At 37.2% G+C, this 24545-nt stretch overlaps 1 protein-coding gene across 1 annotated transcript; it reads right to left on the bottom strand.

Moving 5' to 3' along the window:
• Positions 1–1038: 1038 nt before the first annotated feature.
• Positions 1039–23640, bottom strand: LOC121424910. Its single transcript, XM_041620794.1, has 9 exons — positions 23315–23640; positions 22149–22374; positions 20107–20295; positions 17386–17674; positions 7993–8149; positions 4442–4608; positions 3643–3779; positions 2835–3001; positions 1039–1468 (listed from the first exon to the last, which is right to left on the bottom strand). Exons 1-9 carry the CDS (start codon positions 23606–23608, stop codon positions 1058–1060), a joined length of 2037 nt encoding a protein of 678 aa, XP_041476728.1. The 5' UTR covers positions 23609–23640; the 3' UTR covers positions 1039–1057.
• Between the last annotated feature and the right edge of the window lie 905 nt (positions 23641–24545).

Here is a 24545-nt window from a genome sequence, read left to right as displayed (position 1 = left end):
TAATAATAATAAGAATAATAATGGCATATTTACCCAGGGTAGCCACTTCAGTTCTGAAAAACTGTTCTCCCAGCGGGCCATGCTATTATTATTAATATCCTTGCCTTGGCCTTCACATGCAAAAGGTGAAGAGAAACATCACTATGCAAAAACAGTACTGCAGAATCCACAAATACATGGCCGGATTGTTGTATGGAATTAATGACTTGCATACTCTCTCGCTTTGGCCACATTATGACCGTTTTATAATTCCATACAATGGGTACCTACAATATATTACACTAACATTCAATATTTAGTGGTACACAGTGTTTAGAATTAGATCAAAATTACATAATAACAAGTAATATAGCATACATGGTTAATATTAATAATTAGATGGCAGGTGGCAATTCATAACTGGGACAACATGAGGATGGAGCCAAATAAAGCACTGGCCTTGAGAAAATACAAAGCAAACAAAAACCTACTGTAGTATATGGATTTCTTTTTTCCCATCAAACTTCATGATTATCTTTTTTCATGCTATTTGTGTGCAAATTCATTCTGACTTTAAGAATCATGTAAATAGAGACAATGTGACATTGAAATATGAATGCTGGAAGCCTAAACAAGTGATTCTCATAAAAATCTAAATATTATCACATTATGCTCTATTGCGCAGAAATCATTATGTATTATCTCGACGGTAACTTTGAAATTAACTTCCACAGAATCCTTTCATCGGCTATTGAGTATTGTTATTTTTGCCATGTTAATTACCATTGGATGGTAAAAAACAACAGCAATTTTCATGCAACAGGGTATGAATATCAATTTCTTAAAAAGTATCTGTTGCCCCAGCAGTACGAAGCACCCACAACCTCACAGATTCACAAGCGATACTTTCAAACCCTTGTCCAATTTTAGTCCACCATTAGTTCCCACATTATTTATCTTACTAATAGCAATTTTTACATGCAACAGGGACTCAATATTTTTCTTTTACAAAGTACTCGTTGCCCCAGAAGTAAGAAGCACCCAGATGTATCTGTTCTGGCCATATCAAACCATAACCTCACACATGTACTACCGATACCTTCATACTCTTGTCCAGTTTAGTCCACCTGAGTTTTCCGTTTCTCCTCACATCATTTCTCCTGTCATCGTCCATTCCCGATGGCACTATCCCAAGACATGCCTTGACCAGCCGTCCGATGCACAGCCCTCCCTGCTGGTATGCCTCAAGGAGGTTGAAGCTGTTGGTGGCGCCCTTGATGTCTCCGTAGATTTCGTACTCGTTCTCGTAGAGGATGACGATCTCCTCCAGGACGTCGACGACAAAGTCGGTGCAGTCGGTCTCTGTGCACTCCACGAGGTCCTTGATGAACTTCTCCAGCTGCTCTGCGATGTAGATCTCCTCGCATTGCCTCAGGGTCAGGGCGACGTCTTGTAAGGCTGTTCCCAGGAGTGTCAGACCTTCGTAGACCTGCAGGTTCAACAATCACCTACATGTAAGAATAGCCTTTTTCGTACAAAGCAAAGTTCAATCATCATTACTTACAGCGGAACTCAACTCAGAACACAATGAATGTACTGCCACCAATCTATGTGTACCAGTTCAGCGAGCAATAGAAAAATATATTGAGAATTTCAGTTGTAAAAAAAATATGATGGTCTTGTGATCTCTATAAATTTTTTTAAGCATATCTAAAGTCTGCATTGTTATGGTAAATGAGGCAGTATGACAATTAGCAAGTAAAATGTCATTAGTTTATTTTTTGACTGAGTATTTTCTTAACAAGTCAAAAGGGGCCTAAGCTTTCGATCCTAGCAGAATTTTGTCGGAGGCAAAATTTTCTTGCATGAAGTTACAAATACTCACATTTTCTACCCAAGAATGTAAAAAATGTAATTCAGATATTCATTGGATGCAACATAAGAAATGTGAGCACAAGACACGTCTGACTCAATAATATGCATACAACCCATGACATCAATAGAATACTGTTGTTTTCATCATATTTCAATTACAAACATTGCAATTTTTTCAGTTTACCCTTCTGACTCAAGATGGGTAGACTGGCCTTTTACCAGATGTACGCATAAATCATCATCGAGTTTGAAGGCTCAATTCCCTCCATGTTTTATTTTTTTGTAACATGCTGAAGTGGTCTGAACTTGCAAACAATGAAACAGCAATTGAGATTGTGAATTGCAAATTATCATTTCAATCTTTAAAAAAATTAAAATAAGTTGACATGGATATAACTTCTGATTTGAAATTTCATACAAATCAGAATTTGAGTTATGATACTTTCAAGACTTATTCAGAACTCCCAACACATTTAGCTGGAAAATAAGGATGATCTTGTTCATAAAAAGGAAAGTAAAGGTATTCCCCATAGGATTGTGCAATAAAGTTACAAAAAAGGAAAATTGTATCACAACAACACCTCAGAATGGTCACAATTTCAAATTCATTCTTACAAAATTCAAAGGCCCGGTTTTAAAACATTGGTTAAACATTGGTTGAACCCATGATTAATGCAGATTTCCTGTATCAATTACGCTTATATAATGAGTCCACTCTTCTAAACAGTGGGCTCATGAATAACATAGCGTGCTTAACCATGGCAGCAGGAATTAATTTGCCGTACTATGACAGAAGCGCTCATCAGGAAATGGCATCTTTCAATATACAAGTGTAATTTATCCAGGAAATCTGCATAAATCATGCGTTCAACCGATAGCTTTCAAAACGAACTATGTGACTTTGGGCCAAATTGGTTAAAGATGTCTGCATATCAGTTGATTAAAGGAATTAGAGTCTGTTCCTGCAGATTAGTCATTACCTCAGCACTTTCAAAGGCATCGAAAGCCGCTTGAAACTTGTCCACCGTGAGAAGGCTATCATTGACACATTCTGCTATGCCTTTGTTGAACACACCCAGTCCGGTGAACACGCCCTGGTAAAGCTGCAATAATTCACTTTCATGGGATTCGTTGTAGTAGGTCACATCTAGAAATAAAGAAAAAAAAATCCTGTAATTTCAGTCATAATCACCTAAATTTCCCCCCCCAAAAGGAGAACTTTGTTATTCCCTGTCCTATTTCTTGCCATTTTGTTTCTCTTATTTATCTCCTTCCACACATTTACTTTAAGGAAAGCAGACGACCCAACTTTTTTTCATAACCATGTACAAAAACATAAAAATTACCATCTGATGAGTTTTTGTATGGTCAACCCCCCCACAAAAACGTTCCACGGTCCCTGTATTTTACTACCATGTTTGGCCACCCATTTAATAGGAAATCAAAGTACATGTACATTTAGAAATTCATATAAAAATCTGGTAAACAAATGAAAAAAAAAAGCATTTCCCTGAAAGTGTCAGTGATGACAACCTTAAAAAAGAATGAGAATCATGTAACTGGTGACACGACGTCTGCCACTGCGACAATTGCTCCGGTCTCAATGTCTCAGAGGGCATAGGGTTAGAGTTAGGATTTTTAATAGAGTTCTTGATTAAGAACAGTGTAAAGATAAGGATTAGGGTTTATTTAATTTTGGAGGTTGGGTTTTATGTTTGGCTTAACGTGTAGATGTTCCAATGGAGCAATTGTCGCCGGAGCAAAGGTCATGGGACCCCTGTAACTTACACTCTTCGATGATGCTGACGTACTTCCTGTTGACAAGGTACCTGGCTTGATACGAGCCATTGGGTAGATATGAAGCCATTGATACACTTCCAGCTCTCACTGAATTCTTACCAGGATTGAGGCCTCCTTGAACATACCTAGATAAAAACACAACATCCTCATTATCAGAAACGGTTCTAGGACTGCTCCCCTGCAGGACAACTTAAACAGTTACTACTCTCAAAGGGCTGCTCCCCCGGGGGGCAGCTCCACCAGAGGGCAGCTCCCCCAGAGGACTGCTCCCCCAAAGGATAACTCCCCTGGAGGATAACTGCCACAGCAGTCAACTCCTTCAAGGACAACTCACATGAAAGACATCACCCCCCTGAGGACAACTCCCCCGTAGGACAACTCTAAACATCTTTTCTTCAAATTACTCAAGATTGTCCATCTACAAATTTTTAGAGCGATTGTCCTTAAAATTCTATTCTAAATCACATATAAATTTGTTATAACCATTGGCAGGGGTGTGAGTGGTCACAAATAAAAAGATCTGAAAAAAAGCTTAGTGGTGAAAAAGTCTGAAATAGAACGAGCTTCCATTCTTTTTGTACAGAGGAAATCCCCAAAAAGCTGAAATTAAGCTGAAAAAAAAAAAAACACCCTGGAATCAGATAAAAATCTGAACTCTCACACCCCTGCATTGGGTGTCCTATTTAATACTGGTATTTACGGCCCATGCACTGACTAAGAATATACATGTATAAATGTGAAAAATATATGAAATGGATCCCTGAGAAAAAGGAACCTACAGATCTACCTGTAATCCACATATTCATCATTGTTTGCTCCAGAAGGAAAGATAGCCACCCAGTCCATGTGGGTGGCTTCGTCCACAGCCACAGACCAGGAAACGGACAGGTTCTTGGCCCAGGCGACAGTCTCCGGTGTGACGTTGAGAGATCGTGCTGGCTCCATCACTACGACCTGCAGGGAGGATTAAACTATCAAATTGGCAATGCGATAGGTACTGTTGATACTGTAGCATAATGAGTTATACCTTTAAGATGTATTTCATAGTTTAATCGTAGATGGCGATATCTTAGTTGTGATATGCTTTGCGATTATTGGAGAAGTACGTCAGTTCGCTGGGAGCTGCGGTGGCGTGCAGTTGTAAGATGTAAGCTCCAAATAAATCAGGTTGAACTGTACACTGAATATCTCCCAAGTTGCTTCATTTGCATGATTTAGGGTGAGTGAGCGGGTGATCTGGTGTATTTCAGAGAAGCGAGAGAGTGTACCTCATTGCACAATAGTCTTTTGTGAGCGAATCCGCCCCAAAAGAGATATAAAAGTGAGAAGCGTGGATCGGGTTCTGGAGACTGCGAGATGACAGAATGCTACCCCCGACAGGGCCCCGTTACGCCACAATACCAATGGTAACACCAAATGGTAGTAACATTGGCAATCCCACTATTGATGTGACTGGTAACAACTTCAGAAACTACGTTGGATGATTTCAAGTTAAACTTAGATGAAGCTGGTTCCCTCGGTGAATATCTTCAGCTACTTTGCTTCTTTTCTTGCATTGCCCTTGGAAATAGCACTAACAAAAATGGAAACAACCTTGCTAATTCTGATGGCTAAAGCATTTGCAACACCATTCACAAAATGAATGCAGCAGTAATGGTCACGACAATCGCATAAATCATTTTGATTATAATGATATCTAATAAAGTGGCACCATGAATGATATAATGATGAGTGGCTGTGCTTTAATTTAGCCCAGAGGAGAACAGAATTTATTAAATTGGAATGAAATTCCATTATGCATTGTTAATGAATTGATGATACTATATGTCTAACACTGGGGAATCATGCTAAATAAAACAATCATGGAATGATAGATAGATAATTAGATAGATTGAATGAATGGATGGATGGAGAGATTGAAAGATAGATAGAGAGAGGGATAGATAGATAAGATAGATAGCTAGATCGACAGACAGATAGTTAATGAATTGATGATACTACATCTGTAAACACTGGGTAATCATGCTTAATAAAATAATCATGAATATTGTAGATAATTAGGTAGATTGGATGAATGGATGGACGGAGAGATTGATAGATAGAAAGAGGGATGGATAGATAAAATAGGTAGATAGATAGAGACAGACAGACAAGTGGCGGATCCGGGGGTTGGGGGCACATCGGGCCCGGGCCCCCTTTAGAGAGCCATAACAAAGTATTCTTTGGTGGAAAAATTTCTTGCATATGTAACTGAAGACCTTGTTTTTTGTTGCTTGTCATGGTTTTCATAGACAAAAATGCCCCCCCCCCCTTGTGGAAAATCCTGGATCTGTTCCTGAGACATACACGCATGTACATGCACAAGTATTTAGAAGGACATATAGAGCAGACCTGCCAACATCTGGGAATGAAAAACTGTATTCTGTGATTAAAAAATCTGTATTTTCCCCCCCAAAAGGTGTATTTCATAATAAAGTGCGTGGCGCGATCGCTCATCGCGGCGCTCAAGCTGCATGCAAGCTAAAATGCCCACTGCTCTTGCAGATGAAAAACTAGCACATCAATGATGTGGAGCTCATCCAGCGTCTCGCAACAAAATTTAACACAATTTTAATTTCAGCCCAGTTGACACTTTAGTGAATTATATTGGTGACATAAATTGAGGATACAGAATTGAAATTGATGAAAATGACATAGAAGTATTTTTTTGTGATCTATGAATAAATTTCATATGAAATAAGTATTAATATTTATCTAGTCAAGTTTCTTAAAGTCTCTGTGTAGAACCTTGGTGAACCTAATGCAGCTCTCAGATGGAACAAAAATAACGAAAGTCAATCAACAAATAAATAATCAATTTTGTGAATTTTGAAAATATATGAATAAAATTAGCATATTTAATGAGTTTCAAAATTCTATGTTGAAATTTTGTATCACCACCTCGAGCTATTAAAGCAAACAAATTTGAAATTGATCAACAAATGAAGAAGAAAAAAAATTCTTTTGTAATTCTGTGTAGAAGTTTGGTGAACCTCATAAAGTTCTACAAAATAGAAAAGAAAAAAAGTAAAAATCGATCAACAATTAAAGAAGAAAAAGCATTTTATGTGAATTTTTAAAAATATGCATAAATTAATTTCCCATAAATTAGCATAAAAATTGTTCTAGTCAAAATTTCAAAATTCTGTGTAGAAGATTGATGAACCTCATGAAGCTCTTCCAGTTGGAAGAAAAAAATCAAAATCGGTCATCAAATAAAGAAGAAGCATTTTATGTAAATTTTTCAAAATATGCATAAACTAATTTTGCATAAATTAGCATAAAAATTGTTCTAATCAAAATTTCAAAATTCTGTGTAGAAGATTGGTGAACCTCATGAAGCTCTACAGGTTGAAGAAAAAAAAATTGTTCCACAAATAAAGAAAAAGAAGCATTCTATGTGAATCTTTAAAAATATGCATAAATTAATTTAACATAAATTAGCATAAAAATTGTTCTAGTCAAAATTTGAAAATTCTGTATAGAAGATTGGTGAACCTCATGAAGCTCTACCTGATGGAAGAAAAAAAAAATCAAATTCGGTCAACAAATAAAGAAGAAGAAGCATTTTATGTGAATTTTTCAAAATTTGCACAAATTAATTTTGCATAAATTAGCATAAAAATTGTTCTGGTCCAAATGTCAAAATTCTGTGTAGAAGTTTGGTGAACCTCATGAAGCTCTACCAGATGGAAGCAAAAAAATCAAAATTGGTCAACAAATAAAAGAAGAGAAGAAGCATTTTTGTGAATTTTGAAAAATGCGGATAAATTAGCATATTTAATGAATTTCAAAATTCTGTGTACAAGTTTTGAATTCCCCACCTAGTGCTATTATATAAAGCAAACAGAATTGAAATCGGACTTCAAATGGCGAAGTAGTAGCATTTTGAAATTGTGGATGGACGACAGACGATCAACGCCACGCCACAGCATTAGCTCATCTTGCCCTTCGGGCCGGATGAGCTAAAAACACAAAACATTGAAACATGTGTATATCTCACCCTGGTTTTAACAATGATTGAAAAAATAGAAACAGGTTACCTGAAATTACATTGATCTAATAACTATATTTGTGTAAGTTTTATGAAATAGAGACATATAGAGATTAATTTTCTCAATTATATATTATGATATTGTAAAAAAAAAAAATTTTTTTTTACAAAAACCTATTTAAAAAAAACGTACTGCTGTATTTTGGTTGCAAAAACGTACTGGTTGGCAGGTCTGATAGAGAGATAAAAGGATAAACAAATAAACAGACAAATGTAGTCGCGTCCAATTTATTGGCTACATGTACCTGGTCAGTGGCGTTAAGTCCGTAAGCCATCCACCAGCCTCCCTTGTTGACGGTGATGTATGGGTTGTTGGTAAAGGCTGCCCTCGCTAGGTCCTGCGGGACCTTACTCCAGGTATTCCAGGACGCATCTCTGTCCAGCTGCCATGCCTGCCATAACCTGCCAAATGGGGGTGGGTATCACAGAAAAAAAATTATCAATGAGTTCTTAACGGGAAACAACAGTAATTTATTGGATGGCTCAGAATGGAATAGCAGAAATATTCCAAGAATTTGGGCAAATATTCCACGAATCACAGATGAGTGGAATATAGGCCCTAACAAGTATTTCTGGTATCCCATGAAATACAAATAAAGCCATCCAATATTTTTTTTTTTCTTTCACCCTTAACAGGTGCATTTATTTTCCAACAAAAATCTCACATTCGGTTACAAAGCCATATAACATTCTACAAATACAGTTTCAACGTTTCAGGCAAATTGTACATTTTTCGTTTTCCCTTTTTCACAAGAGCATTATTGTTATCAATTCGTATTTTAAGTTCCTTCAAAAAAGTAAACCACAATCTTTTCTTCCTTTGATCTGTTCCCTTTTCGTTCCTCAGAATCAACATTTTGTATATGCTCCAGAAAGCAATAGACATGATATCATCAATACTTTTTTCTTGATAATTTTTCAACAAAGTATTGTAGGTGAGCGGCCAGAAGCCAAAAAGTGCCTTATTTCTTGACTTTAATCCCCCCGGCTGGATCAAAGCAAAATCGATCAAATTAAAGGAAATTTTCTGAATTTTTCGGAATTGGGCATAAAAAATGTCGTAATGTGTAGCATCACCATGGAAACTAGCCTTGAATAAGCCACGCCCATTTTAGATACTTCTGGAATATCTATCATGAATATTGATTTTTTACTTATTAATTTAGATTATCAGGTATTTTTTCTTATTTTCAAAGGCTAGATCTACTATATATTGTAAGAAGAATTACTGAAAAACAACTTAGCATGAATTTTATGACCATTTTCTCAGAAATTGTTGCCTAGCAACATAACTTTCCTTAGCAACCATTTAGCTCCTTAAGTAAACCACTTATTTTTCTATTTCAAACCTAACTTTTAACTTTTTAACTAGGTTGAATTAAACCAAATAAGTTACTCCAATGAAATTATATAAAGTATTATTGGAAAATAATAAAAAGAACTGAAAACCCCCATTTTAGCTATTGCGAACCTCAAATAAATTCGCTAAGCTCTACCTGACATACCCCTTCACATCGTACAAATTGCCAGTTTTGTTCAGTTATTGTATTGTTATTGTTCAGTTTGACTACATTGATACACGTGCGTACAAGTCACATACTTTATACTATTTTGTGGTGAAAAAGTTGATTGAGTTTAAAATACCTGATCAATTATATTGTCTTCAATAGAACAACAACAAAATGACCATTTTACATTACCCATGGATACCAATTTGTTGCCTAGCAACGACTATTTTCCATAGCAACGACTATGTTAACCCTCTTTTCCCTGGACAAATCTGTGGAAAAACAATCAATTATGAGAAATAATAGGCCTACTAACACAATTATTATAATGTCTATAACCTCGTTTGCAGTAATCATTCAACAAACTGACTATTTTATAGCTTCCATGGAGTCAAATGTGTTGCCCAGAAACAATATTCCCTAGCAACGGCTATGTTACCACTCTTCATCTCGGCCAAATGTGTTGATGAAGTTGTGCCTTAATGTAAAAATATTGAGAAAATTAACATATGATAGTTTGTTATCGATAGGCAAACAACATTCCGAAGTTTACCATTATGTACTGACACAATTTCATTGCCTAGCAACACTATTTACCTTAGCAACGATATATTTTTCCCTTAATATATCTTGAGGAAAATAATCCACTTTTAATTGTACAGTACCATTTGTTCAATAATATACCTACATGCATACTGGCAAAGGTAAATTGAAGGACACCGCTTCATTTCTCCTATCCCCCCAAAAAATAATAATTTATCCTTGTACGTATATCGTCTACCAATTCTTAATATGAGAATGGTATTCAAACTTTATCATTTAAGAAAGAGCAGCTTCAAAGAGAAATTTAAATGATTTGCAGATAAAAAAGGAATAACATGGTTTGGATGATTCATCGCTGCTGGGTACATAGCATTTTATTAGTTTGCTACAGTAGGTATAGCATTGATGATATAATAAAATGGACAACACTACTCTTCAGGCACAGTCCCTGATTAAAGCTTTGATCATAAAGTGGGTCTTTACTTTAGGCTTGTACAGATATTTTTTCTATTTCAGGGACCTCCTATACTAGTACTCAATTAAAGTCATTGGCTAAGGCTTTTGGCTGCATATTCAGATCACTTTCTTCGAGTGAATATGGAATGGTTAACAAATGGATCTCTCTTGTCAAATAATACATAATCACCCATGCATGTCCATCTTCCAAGGTTGTGTCTGTGTTGAGGCTGTAGCCAAAAGATGCCAAATCTGTGAGTTCGACAAGTTTCTGTTGAAACTTTAATACTATTAATAAGTGTCAGAAGTTTAATCACAGGGAACTTATGACGTCACTTTTAATCTGATAACTGTCAAGAAATCAGAAAGATGAAAGTATGGAAACTTGGGATCTTAAGCCTTATAATATGGCGTTTTTTTTTTACCTGATTGCTAAGAAAGCAAACAACCAGAGGACCGACAGCTTAATGTCCTCTCCAATTCCTGGTAATGAGGATATAATGAGGATTTGGGAATCAAATCCAGCTCACCGGAATCCGAAACCCCCGCTCTATCGACTGAGCTATCATTCCTGATCAGGCCAAGAAAAGGACAAGAAAACCAGTAAGGATAGAAAGGCTTACTAAAGTGGGAGATGTTTTCTATGTCTAAATGTCATTATGTAATATGTCATGAGGTTTTAACACATCTGCTGAATAGAGACAACCAGGGTGGGGCATACAATAAAAGTCCCGGAATATAGAGAGCAGGCATATCAGCTTACGTAGTCTTTGATGTTGTCCTTAGGGTATTTTCTGTTACAGCGATAGTGTCAGTGACTCCGATGGTTAAAAACTGATGCCTCAAATACTCAGTTAAAAAAAGATGTCTGAAAAAAAGACAAGGATTCCTCTCAACATGCATACATATGTAAAGGACGTTGACATGGGTAAAGCTTTAGAAAACGGGTACACATTCCTCTATTGTCATGATTGTTGGGCTTAAACTAACGCTACTGTTCGTTCCAGGGAGATTTAGATCAATGTAAATCTTCAAACACATCCATGGTATAAGGAATGTGTATGAGAAAATATCTGAAACTGATGTAATTGGGATGATACCCCTAAAGTGTTGGTAAAACATACTAATACTAACAATACAAATGCATTTGCATTTGTAATGATGATTTGTTCAAATAATAAGGCTGGAACATTTAAATTAGAGCCATAATTTGTATCACTATACTTGAATGGAGTAGAAAAACATTGAATTGAACAATAATCTCTAAAGTAATAATCACTCCTCAGTGTGCCAAAACGGACTCAGTGATGATCTGGCAAGTTTAACTCCTATACTGTGCTATAAATCATCTCTGTCCCGATCCAGAAAGACTCAAACTTAGTGTATTCCACCTTAAGAACAGAGAGCAGATCAAAAACTGAGGGTCAGGAGTTAACAAGCCAACCTACCTTGGCGTCATTGTAGACCATTCTTGATTCGCTAGGTCACATGGAAAACTTTAGCCTCACAGACTGGGGGTGGTTTTGTCCATAGGGTGATAAGATGCATTAGTATAAGACCAAAAAAGAAAATTTGGGTAGGTTGCAGGCATGAAATATCGCCAAAAATTGATGGTTGCTAGGTAAATACTAGTGCTAGGCAACGTAATGGTTTCCATAGGTAACAGAAAATTCTATGAATATTGAATAAGTTAGATTAGAACAGATAACCTAACACAGGGTATCTACACAAAATTCACCAAAAGTGTGCATGTTATCCTTCCATTTACTATGAAAAAGCATCCCTTGCCAAACTCAGTCGCTTTGCTTCCTCGCTTTGCTTCTTGGAGACTTTCTTGCCACCCCCAAGGAAAAGTTTTCTGTATACAGCCATGCCCTCTCTCAATATGTGGACTGCCTGGCCAGATGGCTGAAATTAATTGTCATCACCACAATAAATGCACAGAATAGTATAATATGCATTTTGAGGACCAAAAAAGGGAATTTGGGGAGGTTGCAGGCTTGAAATATCACCAAAAAGTGATGGTTGCTAAGGAAAATGCTGTTGCTAGGCAACACAATGGTTTCCATAGGTAACAGAAAATTCTATGAATACTGAAATATTTAGCTAAGAACAGATAACTTGACACAGGGTATCTAACTGAAAATTTACAAAAGTGTGCATGATATCCTTCCATTTACTATGAAAAAGCATCCCTTGCCAAACTCAGTCGCTTTGCTTCTTCGCTTTGTTTCTTGGAGACTTTCTTGCCACCCCCAAGGAAAAGTTTTCTGTATAAAGCCATGCCTTCTCTCAATATGCTGACTGCCTGGCCAGATGGCTGAAATTAACTGTCATCACCACAATAAATGCTTAGAATAGTATAAGATGCATTTTGAGGACCAAAAACAGGAATTTTGGGGAGGTTACAGGCTTGAAATATCACCAAAAAGTGATGGTTGCTAGGGAAAATACTGTTCCTAGGCAACATAAAATGGTTTCCATCGGTAACAGAAAAATCTGTGAATACTCAATTATTTAGATTAGAACAGATAACATGACACAGTAGGGTATCTGTTTGATTTATAACAATATATTACAATATCCATTAAATGATGCGTATAGTCGTAAATACACACAAACATATATTTTAGTGATATCTGTCACATGCAGGGGTTAATCAAACTCAGCAATAATGTAACTTTTCATGATCATATATGCATTATACATCCAAGTCTTCCTCTTTTATCACTTTTTCATCAAAATTCACCTTTTTAATTAGTTTTTACAAATTAAAAACTTAAAAAAATATATAAAATGAATTAATCTGGTAAAAAATCAAAGAATATTGAAAAGTGAATATGGTTGCTAGGGAAAATAATGTTGCTAGGCAACGGTTTTGAAATCAAATATATATGTCATATATATTTGAAACTGTTGTTTTTTAGGATTTAAATACCTCCATATATCGCATAAATCGAGACGCTTAATAAAAATCTTTAAATTTCGTGGAGTCTTATAATAAGCGTTCGGGATTCTTTTCACGTCTTTGTTTGGACAAAGAGTAGAGTTAAAATCGCCCCCTATTATCACATCGTGATGTGGAAGTCTATTTGATTCTATCCATACATATAATTTTTTAAAGAATCTATCTCTGTGTTTCTTTTCTGTTGGTGCATAAATATTTACAATGCATACATTACAATTGTTTATTTTAGCATTCAACATAATCATCCGTCCTTCTTGACCCTGAATAATATTGTTGACAACAATTGGTAAATCGTTTGATATAAGAAAGGCAACTCCTCTAGCGTGGTTTGACCCATTACAACAAAAAAATTGACCCCTCCATTCGTTTCGAATAATTTTCAAAATATCATCTGTCCAATAAGTTTCTTGTAGTAACAGTATATCCGTTTTTTGTTGCTTGCTCCATGAAAGGATGGCGTCTCTTTTCTCTTTGTTTCTGATACCTCTAACATTCAAACTAACCAAGTTGCAGCATTTGTTTTTTATTCCGGTCATATATCTATTTACACTATATACACTTTGCACTGATTAGAAGCAGGCAGTAAATACTGTCTATTTCTTTTTTGCAGCTTTGCTTTTGTTTTTTTGTTTACGTTTAGCACTGGCGAACTTCTTCCCATCTTCAGGGAGTTTCGGTGAATCTGCCGACATATCAGAGTACTCTTCTTCAACTTCAAGTGTGTTGGCTTCTTCACTATCACTCTCTGAGTCACCATCACTCTCCGAATCTCTCTGAGAAGCATTTTCGCGATCGCTCGCCCGTTCCGCTGAAATAAACTGCGTGATCTTTGCTTGCGATTTTGGTGCTTCTTTACTGTTACGTAATGATCTGTTGCTCTGGATATGATCAGAAATTAAATCGCGAGCTGAGTCATCTGCATTGGAATCCATCGACGTGTCGCGCGTCTTCTGTACAGGTTGTGCTCGTGGCTTCCCGTCGCACCTGTCAGACATTTGGGCTTCACGCATACTTGGAATCTCATCGCCACCGGTTTGTTGCTTGCATTCATATGCTTTATGACAAGCCTTCGAACACTTTCTGCACACCACTTATTTTGTGCACGTTGATGTATGATGCCCCTGAGCTAAACATTTTGAGCACAGGGTGGGGCTCTTGTCTTGGCCCTCATGGTAGATTCGGGCTTTGAAGTTTTCCATATTCAAGACTCTCGGGAGGGGCTTCATTGGGGGTGTGATGAACAACATTCTATCTCCTGTGTAACAGTCGGTCAGAAGGCCATTCACTCTTAGTTTCATTCTCTGTACTTTGCTTTTGACTTTACATTTTTGTTTCTCAATTTCATTTACGATCACATCATCTCTCACTGACAGTGGGATGTCTTTCACAATTACTTTTACTGATGTGGTGGAATCATGGTGGCTCAAGAAAGGGTTTGTGTCATATATGGGGGCTGACACACCTCTAATGCTAAGTCCTGTAGAAATAAGAGCAATCCTATCGGTTCTGTCATCAAAATAGATCCTCCAGAGTCCCCCAATCCTCTGTAGACCTTTTAAGTTCTTAGTAGAACCTAGGTGTTTATGAAGGGCTATATACAATTCTTCATGTAAAAGCGGCTTTCCGTCTATGGGTACATCTCTGTTCTTTAGAAATACGGGCTTGATCACACTACCACCATCATTCACACCTATGATACCGGAGTCTCGGGCCGCTGATTTCGCGGCGCCTGCATACGTGGCGCCAGGCTCGAGAGGTGGAGTCGAGCTGCCGCTTTGATACATGTTTCTCTTGAAAACTGCTTGTCGATATTCGGGCAGAATTGTTCTGTTCGATAATATTCTATTAGCTTAGTAATACTGTCTCTCAAAAATTTTCACTCACCACTTTCTAACTGTTCAAAAATAGCAAATCAGCTTCCAGTTCTTGGGAAGACGTGTCTCAATCGTGATCTTGACGAGCGCCCTCCATTATCACCAAAGCCATCCAATATAATTATCATTATCTCTCTCCCCCCTCAAAAAAAAAAGAGGAAGAAATTTGATTGAGAAAGTCATCACTTCATTACATTGTAGGATCAATTTTGTCATTGACATGCGACATCAATTTGCTTTCATTGTTATTTCATGAATTCTGACATGCATGCTAGACTGTTGGATATGGTCTCATAGAGGCGAATTTTGTACAGGAGCCTATGGGACATTCGTCGGATTTCGATCCTTTTTAGGGATATGCTATGATACTGCATATATGTAGGTATTTATTTTTATTTATTTATCTACCACTTGTGGGATGGAACACCCTATCAGCACATGCTGTTTTTGTAGGGGTCCATAAAATTGATGCAGACACTAAAAGGCTCTAAATAGATAATGGTGAATATATCCTGCTAAAATCAATAATACATATGATTTATATAGCATCTTTTCCAATTTGTATTAAATGCCCAAGGCACAATAGAAGAGAGCAAAACATAAAAGTAAAGAGAACTAAGAGAAGTACAAAAAAGGGTAAATAAAAAATAAGGAATGCTGGTGAACAAATGCAATTTTAGGTTGCCCTTAGAGGATGTTGCAGAGTTTTAGTTCTTCAGCTCCTGTGGTAATGAATTCCACAGGGCTGGTCCGGCATAAGCAAAGGCTCGATCGCCCCAGGATTTTTTAGATAGTGGGATTTGCAAGAGACTAGATTCGGATGATCGCAGAGTGCGTGCAGGTTGATAGTGGTGTATAAGAGACTTGTAATTGAGTGCAGATCCATTGATGATATGATGAACCAAAAGTAGAATTTTGAAAACTGTGCGATCCTTTATGGGCAACCAATGGAGGTCTTTAAGAACAGGAGTGATGTGATCATCTTTATTTGAGACAGAAACAGTGTGAGCTGCTGAATTCTGAAGTTTTTGAAGTCGGGTAATTTAAGAGTTTTATAGGTATATTAAAGAGAATACCGAAATCAAGACGTGAGGAAATGAGTGAGTGCACAAGTTTCTCTGTTGCAGAACGAGTTAAATATTTTCGAATGAAACCAATGTTGCGCAATTGACAGCGGACAGATTTACAAATACTTGTGACCTGATTATTCCTCTGTATGCATGAAAAGTCATGTGTGTGAATAGACATCACGTTCCTTCCATGAATTTTGGTGAAAAATATGGGGTTTTTTTTCGGTAGAATGCAATATATTCGTCAAACCCCTTCAATAGGCTCTAGTTCTCAATGCCTAAAAGTTTGGTGTTGAATCACACGCCAAATCCATAATTTACGCTGGTACATTAAGCTTTAATACTAAACCTGACCAATTAAAGTAGCAAATCATCAAGTAATGAAGATATTATTACAAATTACTATCTATAGGCTATATATATTTCTGATCTGGCAATGGTAGTGGTATTAATGTCAAATGTGTACAGTCAAAATACATGTATTTCTATATTTCATTCTATATTTCAGATCATTCTCATTTAAAACAAAAAAGGGCCCCTTTTCAACAAATTTGGAACAACCATGGTCACAAAATTAAATAGAGAGATAACACCAAGCAAAGTGAGCCAACAAGTAACTTTGGTGGAAATATTGTTTATATGACCCTATTTAGATAACTTATCTCAGACAATAGCCCCATATATGAACTAACTTAAAGTTTGCCCACAGTCAAGGTCAAAATTGTGTGACTGGCTTATCATTATTTACAACTTTTGATAACAAGCAAACACAATGGTTTGACCTTCTGTAATTTAGGATTCGCTTTAAAAAAGTTTTCATTTTCATTTAGTGATATGTACCTAAATATAGTAATATAATCATGGAATAAAACAGAAAACAAAGTGCCCTGTTCAAAGAGTCATTACCAAAGACAATTAATTAGTTTTGAGGGGTCAGTGGGAACTTTTCTTTTATTTCTTTTTCTTTTTCAACTTTGTTTACACAAACTTTTTACCCTTCAAGCAGTATTGATGATGTTCAGAAATCTTAACTGTTAACTTCAAATCAAAGAAGTGATCATAAAGGAAAAGTTACCTCACTCATAAGTCCTATTTTAAATGGGTCTGAAATTTTCCACACAGAACCCTGGTACTCTACATTTTCTTCCTGGTTAGTACAGTCACTGCAAAATTATGTTATTTTAAATACAGTTAAATTAAAAGGGAACTCAATACTCACTGTCCACTTTCCTCTTGAACTCCAAACAACTCAACACCAAAGTGTACATTCCTGCTCATGGCAAAATTGTTATTCACCCCTTGGGTGAATGGGATCTTCCCTCCAGTTTTGTACCAGTATCCCCACGTACAGTAGCCCCAGGGATTGTCCACTCCGTCACAGGTAGTTTGAGAGCATCTATGGATGTAATTATCCTTGCCTACCCCTCCGACCATTAGTTTGCCATTGAAGATGCTGTAGCCCATCACCTCAGCAGATGGTCTTGAAATGGTGGAGAATGTGGGCGCAACTGAAAAATAAATTTGATAATAAAACAGTAATTAAAAAGAAAATTTCAAGGAAGTTATAAGATAGATCATAGACAGATATAGTTGGATAGAGAGATATACATAGAAGTATGATGTATGCAAATACAAAATTATCATAATTTCTTGTAAGAACAAAAGATATATTCATGAGGGCTTGCATAAACCGTATTAACTAAATATTGGTACTAGGCCTGAGTCATCACGGGTTTTCCTCAAACCGGGTTTGAGTGGGAAAAAACGGGCGGGGACCGGGTACCCGAAAAATTAAAATCATATTTCTTAGAAAATTTGACTGCTGTTATTTTTATGCCATTGAGGCGCATGGCGCTGCCTGTAAAGGCTGTATGACTATGAGAACCGATGATACGCAAGGGAAGCAAGCGCCGAGAAAGCGATGATTCGGACAAGATTTAACTTTTAAAAAAAGTTAAGCAAAATTCAACTATTCCTATTTTTGAATATGAAATATTAAATCACACACAAAAAAAACATCACAGCAGCTTACATTTTTCTTGTCATGTTCGATCTTGCCTGGCAATGCCTGCTTCCGACGCGATATCGACGATCTTGGTTATGCATAATCCCAATAAACTCGAACAAGGAGAAAGATCTACGCATGTGCTAGCAAACACACCTACCTCAAATTAAACTCGCCCAGTCATGATTCTGGATATCGCACAGTGCAATGAGCGGAGTGCAAGAGAGCGGGGAGAGGAAAAGGGAGAGGAGAAAGAGGGGGGCGGGCGGGGCGGGATGTGCCAAAAAGGCCCGAAAAAACCACATGGACGAAAGAGAGTTTTTTTGCGCACAACATAAACAATGGAATGGGATTATGTCTGCCCTTTGATTTAACAGCCATGCACCTCATGTTCAACTTTTGCCTTCCCGTCATGGAAATGACTGTCTTTGTCCAAACTCCAAACCACATGTAGCTCTTGATTTTATTTTTGCAACATCATCATCATTCTCATTTCTCATCACAGTCATCATCACTTTCCACGCATGGCCATCTCCAAAATCACAATTCATGATCATCATCACCAATTTCACCATTCAGGCAGTGACCACCATCATCATTGCAACCATGATTCAGTTGATAACATCATCATCGCTACCACCGCTGCCACCATCATTCATCATCATTATCTTATCATTATTATCATCATCATATTCGTCATTTTCATTAATCATTGCCAATTTGCCATTATTCAAAAGTCAAAACTCATTTATTAACAATATACTAGTTGTCTAGTAAATTTTATTATTTTTTTGAAAACCACTTATGAATACCATCAAAATGATCAAACGAATACGATCGCCATTGGAAAAATAAGTAGTGTCAGAGTTGCACTTCTAGCTAGGGCCTAGGATAGGATCGAAATAGTAGTGAAGGGAAATAAAGAATTTCATAAGCCAGGGCAAAACGCTTCTGAATTTGAACGAAACATGATAACAGAGTACATGACCTAACACATTACATAATATTGCCCCAAGAACGAAACCACACTCCAGAAACCGAAAAAGAAAGGTTAGGTCCCTGGATTGAACAAGCAGAGCACGTGCGATCATGCAAAGGGGAGACATTAACATGAACGCCTTCCGCTTGTTCTGTCTCGCCAAACATATGGATTATGTCTGCCCGCTGCATGTATCATATTCCATTTTTTTCGACGAGAAGCATGATTACAAAACTTCCCATAGGACATCATAAGTCTATTTTAACTAAAACCAAATTTGTTTAGACGTGGGGCCCTTCAAGTTCAAAAGTCATTGCAATTGATTGTCAAATGGAATGATAAATTCTTCCATTATTCGCATTAGATTTGAAACTACATGTATTTCTAGATAATGATCATTTCGGCCGCACACGCTTGCCGCTTCAGCGCAACTGCGTGCTCAGGCCAGAGATATAGGCGTGGGTACGGTAGGCGCGCCAGCGATGTGGCGTAGGCAAGGCTGGCACAGCTGGCCGTAGATCGGCGCGGCTCTTCCAAATTGATTTGACGTTGACATACTTCTGTCTTCTGGTCATGAAGTTCACAAGTTTTGCTGCTTTCGCATGAGCACAAAGGCGGTTAACTGGTCACAAAGTACATGACAGTGATTTGAGAAGGTAGGAGAATGTTTGAAATCAAAACACTGAGGAATGATAAAGGATTTTATGGGCAGTTATTGTATGTGGAAAACCCGAAACCCGAAAAAGTAAAACCGGGTTTTAGGGCGACGGGCGGGGCCCGGTCGGGGAACCGTTTCGACTCAGGCCTAATTGGTACAGACTAAACTTGACTAACTTCATTATCTATTTTCAGATTTTGATGGGTTTTTCAGCATTTTGGTTGGTAAATTTTTCTCTTTATTAAGAGAAATAATCAATTTCTGCCTGAAGTACCCCTTTAAAGGAGAAATGTCTTACAGTCCATTGCTGTCCAGTCTGCGAAGCTCTTGGCATCATGTTGCCATGTCCTGTGCATCTCGCCATTGGAGGATATCATGAAAGCTTCGTACTTGGTGCTGTAAGGGTTCTTTATGATGGTCATGTCTGAACCCAGGATGGCGCTACCACCGCCGAGACGATTCCACTGACCAAAGCTGGTTGCATTACCTAGAAGAGTTGAGATTGAGAATAATCATCATTATCGCAATGAGGATATATACACACACAGACCAAAGGATTGAGTTCTTGAATCCTTGTGTGCCTTTGTCAAGGTTATAATGTAGTGTGTGTGTGTGTGTTTTGTCAGACGTGAGTTTTGTCAGACGTGTATCAATCAGATATGATTATTTACGTCTGGGACCGACCTTTAACGTCACCATCCAAAAGACGTGACCAGGGCTCGAACCTCTGCATCAATTTGTAACTTCCCCCACAGCTTGCATTACAGGCGCACGCCACAACGCCCTGTTGTAAAATAGTGTAGCTATAGAAACATTTAGTGATACATGACATCCTGCATACATATATATATATATATATATATATATATATATATATATGTGTATATATATATATATATAAAATCATAAAAGGTATAGTAAATGCCGTAAAAATAAAATCATAGATTTTAAAAGGAGAACAGCTCTCAAAAATATATATATACGAATAAAGTTATGACAAGAATTACCTTACAATAGACAGAAATGGAAAGTAAGAGATTTATTTACTCTCTTTCTGTTGGTCGGCTTACATGTAGTTCTTCACAAGTGCTTCTAGAGCTATATGTATCGTATACATGTACTGTAATTTTTATTCAACTCTTCCACTACTCCTTTTCTTTGTAGTAAGGATGATAAATTTCTCTCATTTAAATTTCACTAAGTTTCATCATGGAAACTAAGAGCACCTCATGACAAGTAACAATCATCTACAATATATCTTTTAAAATCCTCGATTTTTCAAAATATTTTGTACATGAGTCGAGACAAGAGGCCTAGAAAATTGTGGGAAAACACTGACTTAATTAACACTGCTAAAAGCAATGTTACAAGAGTAAAAATACAAGGCCTACATTAATTGCAGCTGCTTGAAAAAAACAAAATCTCATAATTTGGAAGTATTTAAAGAGAGTTTGCCACGAGGGTCAGAATCCGGGGGGGGGGGGGGGGGGGGGGGGGGGACAGCCGGCCCTTGCCCCACCCTTTTAAGAAGCAAAGTTATAATTTGTAATGTAAAAATGCCATTAAAATAGAGATGTGCCCCCCTTTTGAAATTGAAGGTTTTTTTTTTCTTGTCAAATTTTTTCGGGTATGAAATGTCCTTAATTTTTGGTTGAAAACCTTTTTTTTTGCTTGTCAAAATTTTCTTCCAAAAAATGTGCCCCCCATTTGGATCCTTTTGAATCCTTGTGCGCCTTTGTCAAGGTTATAATATGGTGATAGAAACATTTAGTGATATATGACATGCTGCATAAGTTATGACAAGAATTACCTTACAACAGACAGAAAGGGAAAGTAAGAGATTTATTTACTCTCTTTCTGTTGGTGGGCTTACATGTAGTTCTCCATAACAAGTGCTTCTAGAGCTATATGTATCGTATGTACTGTAACTTTTATTCAACTCTTTCACTATTCCTTTTCTTTGCAGTGGAGATGATAAATTACTCTCATTAAAATTTCACTAAGTTTCATCATGGAAACTAAGAGTACCTCATGACAAGTAACAATATATCTTTTAAAATCCTCAATTAAGGATTTTTCAAAATATTTTGTACATGAGTCAAGACAAGAGGCCTAGAATATAATGGGGAAAAACATTGACACCTCTAAAAGCAATGTTACAAGAGTAAAAATACAAGGCCTACATTAATTTCAGTTGCTTGAAAAACAAAATCTCATAGTTTGCAAATTCATACGAGAGAGTTTGCAATGAGGGTCCAAAAAAAAAAAAAGTCATTAAGTGCATATTGCATTAGGTTCATTCAGGGCATAACAGAAAAAAACATTTATCAGTGAAAATACCTTTACACCAATATAACTGTGATTCGTTGGAGCTGATTGAACGAGCGAACACCATCAGCTCCTTGCCATACCAGTGTGCCGATACGGAATCGACAAGAACAGATCGCTTTGATGGAGTGACTGGGATTGTGTTTGAACCGACCTTCTTCCAGGCAGAAAACTTTAAGAATGACCCGGCATCTTGCACTGCACTATACACCTGTCCGTTGGAGGCTTGCACAAAGATCTGTTTAATCAAATGAATGTGACAGAAAAATATCATTTTGTGGTTTCTCCCGGATGAAGGAGGGGGGGGGGGGGGGAAAGCCCCCTTGAATGTCCTAAAAATGTACAATGTCCAGTTCTGGGTAAAAAAAATGGGTCTTTAAAAAAGTTAAAATCAGTTCCCTTTTAGAATTTTATTCTGACCCACTTTTAATGTCCTCCGATTAATGGACCTGGATCTGGATACGCTATCCAGGGAGAACTCCCTGCCCTGGCTATTCTTGTTTTACATGCAACATTGATTGCCATGCAAAAATTAAAGGTGGAAACAATTGATAAGAACTGAAAATAGACATGAACATAACCTAGAAATCGTAGAATAGAGTGAAAACCAAAGCAATGAAAGGCATGTATCCTCTTGGACCGCATTCTTTCCCTCTCTTATCAGAAATCTTCAGATCTTTTCATTTCTTCTCCTTTACTTATAATCATCATCATCATCATTACCACATCACCATCATCATCTTCACCACCACCACACCACAACAACCGCCACTACTACCACTACCACCACCACCACCACCACCACCACCATCATCATCATCACCATCCCTACCATCATCATGATCATCATCATGATCATCATTATCATTATCATCACCATGACACCATCATCATCCTCACCACCACCACACCACAACCACCATCATCATCATCATTATCATCATCATCATCTGGATCCTAGATTAAAATTATCTTCATTCATTGAAATTATTGACAACTCTCAATCAAGAGTCTCAGACTCAAGACTCAATGAAGAAAATTCTGAATATGAATTTTGTTTTCTTAGTTATTGAATTCATTCCTTTAAATTTTGTGTATCAATGTAGATATATATCTCAATGTGTTACTGTCAGTCTCAGCCTCTCAGGAATACTAAAAAGAATAACAAATAGACGCACCTGAGTTTGATTCAGTTCCTTATGTACACACACCGGATTGGACAGCGGAGGGCTTGCCAGCGGCGCGCCAAGTGTATTCCACGGGCTCCATCGGGCTGAGGAAGACTCTGAATTCCCGTAGCTCACCTGCACAGACACCGGGTTAGAAACAACAGTTCGGAAAGCAAGCATCCCTCGATTGGTTCCCACCATATTTTCAACGACACAAAGTCGTAATGAACTTATTGATCCCAAACAAAGGGATGGTGTACTGATTGATAATATGAAAGCAAAGAAAAAGTTCACGAGATCCATGATTCCAACTGGAACTTATATTCTGGAACGTCAGTTTCTCAACAGCTGCTAGCACTTTTGACGATAGGACATCACGTGATATGCATCATGTGATCGTAAACTTTTTTTCCTTTTCTTTTTTTTTGAGGGAGGGGGGTGGTGATTGCGGTAGAATGTAATTATGATTGTCGACGGGGGAGGGGGTCAATTACGGAAGCATATTAGCATCCCAATAATATCCGTTAAGAATATTTGATGTTTATGAATCATTTCCTTAAAGTTTAATCAAAGGAGGGAGTAGAAGATGATGATCATGATGATCGATCGAGATTTTTATTTCTTTATTTTCATATTTTTAAACAAGTGCACACTTAGTTACCAATAATACATATAGCATTTCCATTTATTTGAAAGCAGGATAAAAGAGCATTAGATTAAATGCCTTGCTCACTAGCATAGGTATACCGTGGGGATATCGAACCCCGGACTTTCCATGTATAGCTAGCCGCCTAGATCATCGGCCATGGCACCGTCCTGATAATGATGACCAACAATTTGGTTTGAATCTCGTAATTTTTCATTATTGGATGAAACCAATTCCTTTCGCCAACAAAGACAAAAAAAATATTTATAGGCTCTTTGCAACTTCGATGCATTCCAACGGCAGTCATAAAGAAAAGGAACGGATAAAGGGTCTAAAAATAAATCAAAATGAAAGTCTATATAAACTGCCGTCAAGTGTGTTAAAGAAAACAAGTTCGCGGTGTCGAAAACCCATCTCTAACATATTTTTTTTTTCTTTCTATATAGTTTAGAAACTTTGTGACGTCACGAGTATAAGTTCCATGTTCCCGGTTCCAAATATAATTATGTAGCAGATTAAACTATATTAATGATAACATTATTTTGTTTATAATTACAACATGTATGTCCAGCGGTCTTCAGGTTCTCCGGGAGG

This window comes from Lytechinus variegatus, chromosome 12 (genome assembly GCF_018143015.1).
Source record: "Lytechinus variegatus isolate NC3 chromosome 12, Lvar_3.0, whole genome shotgun sequence".
In the NCBI taxonomy this organism is placed as follows: domain Eukaryota; kingdom Metazoa; phylum Echinodermata; class Echinoidea; order Temnopleuroida; family Toxopneustidae; genus Lytechinus; species Lytechinus variegatus.
Note: the sequence above shows the minus strand (reverse complement) of the source record. Positions and strands in the feature narration are given on the sequence as shown.